We start from the raw sequence: 6921 nt of genomic DNA on the forward strand, positions 1-6921 counted from the left end.
CTCCCTCCCTCCCTCCTTCCCTCCCTCTCTCCCTCTCTCTCTCCTATCAAAAACGGAAAAAAATATCTGAACATTGGGTGCTCCTATGAATGCAAACTATTTCACGTTTGTATAAAGATAAACGACGTTGATGCATTAAAAAATAAATATAACACAGGAATACTCTCTCTCTCTCTCTCTCTCTCTCTCTCTCTCTCTCTCTCTCTCTCTCTCTCTCTCTCTCTCTCTCTCTCTCTCTCTCTCTCTCTCTCTCTCTCCTGGTGCTCCTATGAATGTTTGTATAAAGATAAACGACGTTGATGCATTAAAAAATAAATATAACACAGGAATTCACTTTAACGTTGATCAGTTCGAGACAGACGCCAAGCAAGCACAAAACACAAAGTTAAAAATGGCGAGCTAACATCTATGATTTTGTGCTCCTCCCACTTCCCTCTATATTCATTCTTTCTTTCTTTTTCTTCGTCTTCATCTCCTTTTCTTCTTTTCTTCCATTTTATACTCCTCAACCTTTCGTATCTATCAACCCCTTCACTCTTCCCCGCCCACTTTCCTTTACCTCTCCTTTCCCCGTTCGCCCCCTACCCCTATTTACCTCACCCTTCTCCCTCCCCTTCCACCACCCTCTCTACCCCCTTCTCCTTCTTCCCCCACCCCTATTCACCTCACCCTTCCCCCTCCCTTCTCCAACCACCCTTCTCCCCTCCCTCCCCACCCCTCCCCTTCCCCCTCTCCTTCTCCCCTCCCTACCCCCTCCCTCCCCTCCCTACCCCCTCCCCAACCCCTTTTCACCTACCCCTCCCTTTCACACCCTCCCTTCTCCATCCCCCTACCCCTCCCCTTCCCCCTTCCACAACCCTCCCCATCTCCCTCCCCCCACCCCCCCACCAGCCATCGAAGGGCGGCGCCTGCCCTGTTCGCATCCTCATCGGGCGTATCAGCCCCGTCTTCGAAGGGGGAACTAAATCAATTTTTTTACACGTTGGGGAAAATCGGTGACACAGAAGGTCAATTAATCGCCGGGTCCTGAATCATGGACGCGTCGCCCTCCGATAACGAGACCGCCCTTGGGAATTTTTGTGGAGGAGGGGTTTTATAGGGAGAGGGAGAGGGGAGAGAGAGGGAGGGAGGGGGGAGAGGGAGGGAGGAAGGGGGTGAGGGAGGGAGAGAGGGAGGAAGGGGGAGAGAGAGGGAGGAAGGGGGAGAAGGAGAGGGAGAAGGGAGGGAGGGGAAGGGAGGAGGGAGGGAGGGGATAAAGGGAGGGAGGAGGGAAGGGAGGGGGAGGGAGTGGGAAGGGAGGAAGGGGGAGGGAGGAAGGGGGAGGGGAGACGGAGGAAGGGGAGGGAGAGAGAGAGAGGAGGGGGAGGGGAAGAGGGAGGGGGAGGGGGAGGGAGGGAGGAGGGAGGAGGAGGGAGGGAGGAAGGAAAGAAGGAGGGAGGGAGAGGGAGGAAGAGGAAGAGGAGAGAGAGGAAGGAAGGGAGAGAGGAGAGGAGAGAGAGAGAGAGAGAGAGAGAGAGAGAAGAGAAGAAGAAGAGAGAGAGAGAGAGAAGGGAGAGAGAGAGAGAGAGAGAGAAAGTGAGAGAGAGAGAGAAAGAGAAATAGAAAGAGAGGAGAGAGAGAGAGGAAAGAGAGAGAGAGAGAGAGAGAGAGAGAGAGAGAGAGAGAGAGAGAGAGAGAGAGAGAGAAAGAGAAAGAGAAAGAGAAAGAGAGAGAGAGAGAGAGAGAGAGAGAGAGAGAGAGAGAGAGAGAGAGAGAGAGAGAGAGAGAGAGAGACAGAAAGAAAGAAAGAAAGAAAGAAAGAAAGAAAGAAAGAGAGAAAGAAAGAAAGAAAAGAAAGACCGAAACAGAAAAAGATAAACAACACGCTAAATAGAAACAAACAAACAAAGACCAATAAACAGAAAAAGAAAGGAAATGAAATCGAAAGAAAAAAAGAGCAAAATAAAACGAAAAAGAGATAGAGGGGAGGCGAGAGACTTAAAAAATCCCCAGAGCCGAGGGCAGGCGAGGCGAGGCATTCTCAGCGGCCAATATCGCAGTAAACCACAATAAGGGTCATTTGCATATAAAATACCTTGTCGCTTCCCTTCGTAAATCCAGACAGAACCGGAAGAATCGATTTTTTTTCTCCAATATGATTTTTTTTCTTTTCTTTTCTTTCTTTTAATTCCAACACTTAAGAAATCTTTTTTTTTTTCTCCAATACTTTTTTTAAAAAATTCTCCAAAATATATCTTTTCTTTTTTCATTCCAACACTTAAGACATTTTCCAAAACACTAATTAAACCCAATTAATCAGTTTTATCTTCAATAATTATTTTAAATTCCATCACAAGAAATTTTCCCAAAAACTCATTATTAAAATTATCAATTTTTATTTTTTCTCCAATACATTTTTTTTTTTTGTACATTGCACCACTTAAGATTTTTTTTCCCCAAAACACTAATCAAACCCCCCGATTCAATTCATCTAGACCGATTACTATTCTATCACCGATTAAGTCTCTTCATCAGCAACAACAGAAAAAAACGCCAAGAATTTCTGAATGAAGAAAAAAAAAGTAGAAAATTGAATAATAAGACAAAAAAGGGCTGTATGACAACTAGACAGACGGTCGGATGCCACGGTCGCGAGTTGTCAGTCACCGTTAGGGTGGAGGAGGGGGGAGGGGGAGGGGGGAGGAGTAGGGGGTTGACAGGGGATGGAGGAGGGAAAGGGGGGGGAGTGTCGACAGGGGAGGGGGAGGGGGTTGTGGGTGTTGATAGGGAGGGGAGGGAGGGGGAGGAGTGTCGACAGGCGTGGAGGGAGGGGTGTGGGTGTCGACAGGGGTAGAGGAGGGGAGGAGGAGTGTCGACAGGGGAGGGGAGGAGGGAGGGGTGTTGACAGGGGAGGGAGGGAAGTGGAGTGTCGACAGGGGTGGGGGAGGGGGTCTGGGTGTCGACAGGGGTGGGGGAGTGGGGGAGGAGTGTCGACAGGGGTGGAGGGAGGGGGAGGGTGTCAATAGGGGAGGGGGGAGGGAGGAGGGGGTGTCGATGGGGGTGGGGAGGGTGGAGGGGTGGAGGAGGGGTGTGGGTGTCAACAGGGGGAGGGGGAGGGGGTCTAGGTATCGACAGGGGTGGTGGTGTGGGCGGGAGGGGGAGGGGGTATCGACAGGGGTGGGGATGTGGGCGGGGTGAAGGGAGAGAGAGAGGGCGACGGAAGGGAGAATCGACGGGGATTAAACGGAGGATTAAGGGGGATTAAGGGAGCAAGATCAAACGGGAAACAAAAACAGGAAGGAGACAACGTGGGAGAGGAGACGAAAGACAGAGGAGGAAGATGGGAGATGGAGAGAGAGGAGAAAAAGGAGAGGAGAAGAGAAAAGAGGAGAAAGGGAATGAAGACAAGAAGAAAAGAAGAAAATAAGAGAAAATGGAAGAAACGAAAACAAAAGACAGAAGAAAAGAAAATAACAAGAGAAGAGAACAGAAGAAAATACGAGAAAAGAGAAGAAACGAAAAATAAGTCAAAATTAAAGAAAAGAAACAAGAGAAGAGAATAAAATACGAGAAAAGAGAAGAAACGAAAACAAAAGACAGATGTGAAGAAAAGAAACAAGAAAAGAGAAGAAAATACGAAAAAAGAGACGAAATGAAAATAAAAGACAGACGTAAAAAAAAGAAACAAGAGGGAAGAGAAAAGATGAAAATACGAGAAAAAGAGTAGAAACGAAAACAAAAGACAGAAGTAAAAATAGGAAACAAGAGGAAAAAGAAAAAGAAGAAGAAGAAAGAGACCCAGACAACCCGACCAACACACAAACAGACAAGCAAGCGAAACAGATCGAAACAAGGCCACGCCCCCTTACGGCACAAAGCCCGCCCACAGCCCAAACCCGCCCCCTTCACAGCTCCCCGCCCACGTCAAAGCTCCCCGCCCAAGCCCACGCCCACACGCCCACGTCACAGCTCCCCGCCCCCTTCACAGCTCCCCGCCCACGTCACAGCTCCACGCCCACGTCACAGCTCCCCGCCCACGCCCACACGCCCACGCACTCCTCTGGCGCTCAGGACCTCCGACCGACGCAAGGGAACAGCTGTTTGTGAACGCTCTCGGGTTCCTCTCGTCTCAGTTGATATGTTGCGCCGCGGACTCGGCCGGAGGGAGAAAAAATCTTATTTCTTTCTCTTTCTTTCTCTCTCTCTCTCTTTCTCTTTCTTTCTTTCTCTCTCTCTCACTCCTATTCTTACTCTCTCTCTCTCTCTCTCCCTCAATCTCTCCCTCTCCCTCTCCCTCTTCCCCCTCTCTCCCTCTCTCCCTCTCCACCTATCTCTCCCTCTCTCTCCTCGAGCATGACACAAAATGCCTCTTATGACGTCACCTCCACAGGCATATCTGCGCGCATCCATAATTCAACGCATACATATGGATATGATCCACCCACAGCAAGTCCAGCAGCATACATGAAAACATTTACGTAAACAAAACGAGTTTCACATTCGTAGCAGACACCGCCCGTCAGCATTCATGACCGAAATTACTTTTAATGAAAAAAAAAAAAAATATGTCACTTAAAATATAAATATAACCTTGTCTAAATGAATTACTATAGCACTTACATTAATTAAATGAACTAATCAACTTAAATAAGAAAAATATATAAACAACATAATTTTCTAATTAAAAAAAAAAACATCCAGAAATAAAACTCATCGGAAAAAAACACACCTAAAAAGACCAACAAATACAAAAAAAAAAAATAATAATAATAATAAAAAAATTCCATCAATAAAACTCATCGAAAAAAACATCAACAAATACAAAAACAAACATATAACCCCCCACCCCCCCTTTTTCAAGCACAGACAAACACGTCACCGCCACTCCGACCTGCAGCGGCCCAAGCAACACGCAGCCAGGCACTCGTCGCTCAGAGCCAAGCAAGCCAGGCACTCGTCGCTCAGAGCCAAGTAGCCAGGCACTCGTCGCTCAGAGCCAAGCAGCCAGGCACTCGTCGCTCAAGAGCCAAGCAAGCCAGGCACTCGTCGCTCAGAGCCAAGCAAGCCAGGCACTCGTCGCTCAGAGCCAAGCAAGCCAGGCACTCGTCGCTCAGAGCCAAGCAAGCCAGGCACTCGTCGCTCAGAGCCAAGCAAGCCAGGCACTCGTCGCTCAGAGCCAAGCAAGCCAGGCACTCGTCGCTCAGAGCCAAGCAGCCAGGCACTCGTCGCTCAGAGCCAAGCAGCCAGGCACTCGTCGCTCAGAGCCAAGCAGCCAGGCACTCGTCGCTCAGAGCCAAGTAGCCAGGCACTCGTCGCTCAGAGCCAAGCAAGCCAGGCACTCGTCGCTCAGAGCCAAGCAAGCCAGGCACTCGTCGCTCAGAGCCAAGCAGCCAGGCACTCGTCGCTCAGAGCCAAGCAGCCAGGCACTCGTCGCTCAGAGCCAAGTAGCCAGGCACTCGTCGCTCAGAGCCAAGCAGCCAGGCACTCGTCGCTCAAGAGCCAAGCAAGCCAGGCACTCGTCGCTCAGAGCCAAGCAAGCCAGGCACTCGTCGCTCAGAGCCAAGCAAGCCAGGCACTCGTCACTCAGAGCCAAGCAAGCCAGGCACTCGTCGCTCAGAGCCAAGCAAGCCAGGCACTCGTCGCTCAGAGCCAAGCAAGCCAGGCACTCGTCGCTCAGAGCCAAGCAGCCAGGCACTCGTCGCTCAGAGCCAAGCAGCCAGGCACTCGTCGCTCAGAGCCAAGCAGCCAGGAACAACAAGCAACAGACGCTCCTTAACAACATGTAAATAATCTTGATAGATGCAACAGGAGAAGGGAAGTTGAGAAAGGGGGGAGGAGGAAGAGGGAGAGGACGAAGGAAGGAGGAGAAAGATGGGAGGAGGGAGAGTGGGGGGCGAAGAGGGATAGGGAGGGGAGAGAGAGAGAGAGAGAGAGAGAGAGAGAGAGAGAGAGAGAGAGAGAGAGAGAGAGAGAGAGAGAGAGAGGAGAGATTCACACACACAGCCCTCCCTTTTCCCCAAAAACAAACAAACAAACACAATTATAACTAAACTCCAACAAAGACCGAACAAGCCGTGGGGAGTCTTTCAACCCCCCCACCCCCAACCCACCCTCCCCACCCACCCCCTTTGCTCCAACCACCACCCACCCCTATATCCACCCTTCCTACCACCTCAACCCCCACCCAGCCCTCCACCCTCCTCCTTTTCCTCTCCCCAACCCCCACCCACCTCCCTTTTCCCTACCCCCAACCCCCACCCATCCCCCTTTTCCCCTCCCCAACCTCCCCTACCCACCCCTCCATCCACCCTTACTGCTCCACCACCCCCTCTGTCCTCTCCCCAACCCACCCTCCCCCACCCATCCCCCTCTGCCCTCTCCCCAACCCCCACCCACCCCTCCATCCACCCTTACTGCTCCACCACCCCCTTTTCCCCTCCCCAACCCCCACCCACCCCTCCATCCACCCTTACTGCTCCACCACCCCCCTCTGTCCTCTCCCCAACCCACCCTCCCCCCACCCACCCCCTTTTCCCCTCCCCAACCCCCCACCCACCCCTCTCCCTCCGCCGCTCCAACCTGTTGATGTGTCTTCAGGTGGAAACTTCTGGAAATTTGATAACGCGAGAGAGAGAGAGAGAGAGAGAGAGAGAGAGAGAGAGAGAGAGAGAGAGAGAGAGAGAGAGAGAGAGAGAGAGAGAGAGAGAGAGAGAGAGAGAGAGAGAGAGAGAGAGAGAGAGAGAGAGAGAGAGAGAGAGAGAGAGAGAGAGAGGGAGTGGGGGGAGGACGCAACTCTGGGATGAGGTCCATTCGTTTATATATTACATTCCTTGCATTTATGTATTTTTGTGGTTACCGTTGTTGTTTTTGTTGTGTTCCTGTGCCTCTCTTTGTTTCCTTCTATTCCCTTCTCCTCTCCTATCTCATCACCCAAATGTCTCT

General features: G+C 50.9%; 1 protein-coding gene across 1 annotated transcript in view; it reads left to right on the forward strand.

Moving 5' to 3' along the window:
- Positions 1-5765, forward strand: part of LOC138859505 (coiled-coil domain-containing protein 177-like) — a 6723-nt gene extending 958 nt beyond the window's left edge. Inside the window, exons 3-5 of the mRNA XM_070114934.1 lie at positions 3869-4082; positions 4370-4457; positions 4841-5765. Of these exons, the coding sequence (XP_069971035.1) occupies positions 3869-4082; positions 4370-4457; positions 4841-5765 (1227 nt within the window). The remainder of the gene's footprint in view (positions 1-3868; positions 4083-4369; positions 4458-4840) is intronic.
- The last annotated feature ends 1156 nt before the right edge of the window (positions 5766-6921 follow it).

The sequence above is a fragment of the Penaeus vannamei genome, chromosome 36, assembly GCF_042767895.1.
Source record: "Penaeus vannamei isolate JL-2024 chromosome 36, ASM4276789v1, whole genome shotgun sequence".
Classification (NCBI taxonomy): Eukaryota; Metazoa; Arthropoda; class Malacostraca; order Decapoda; family Penaeidae; genus Penaeus; species Penaeus vannamei.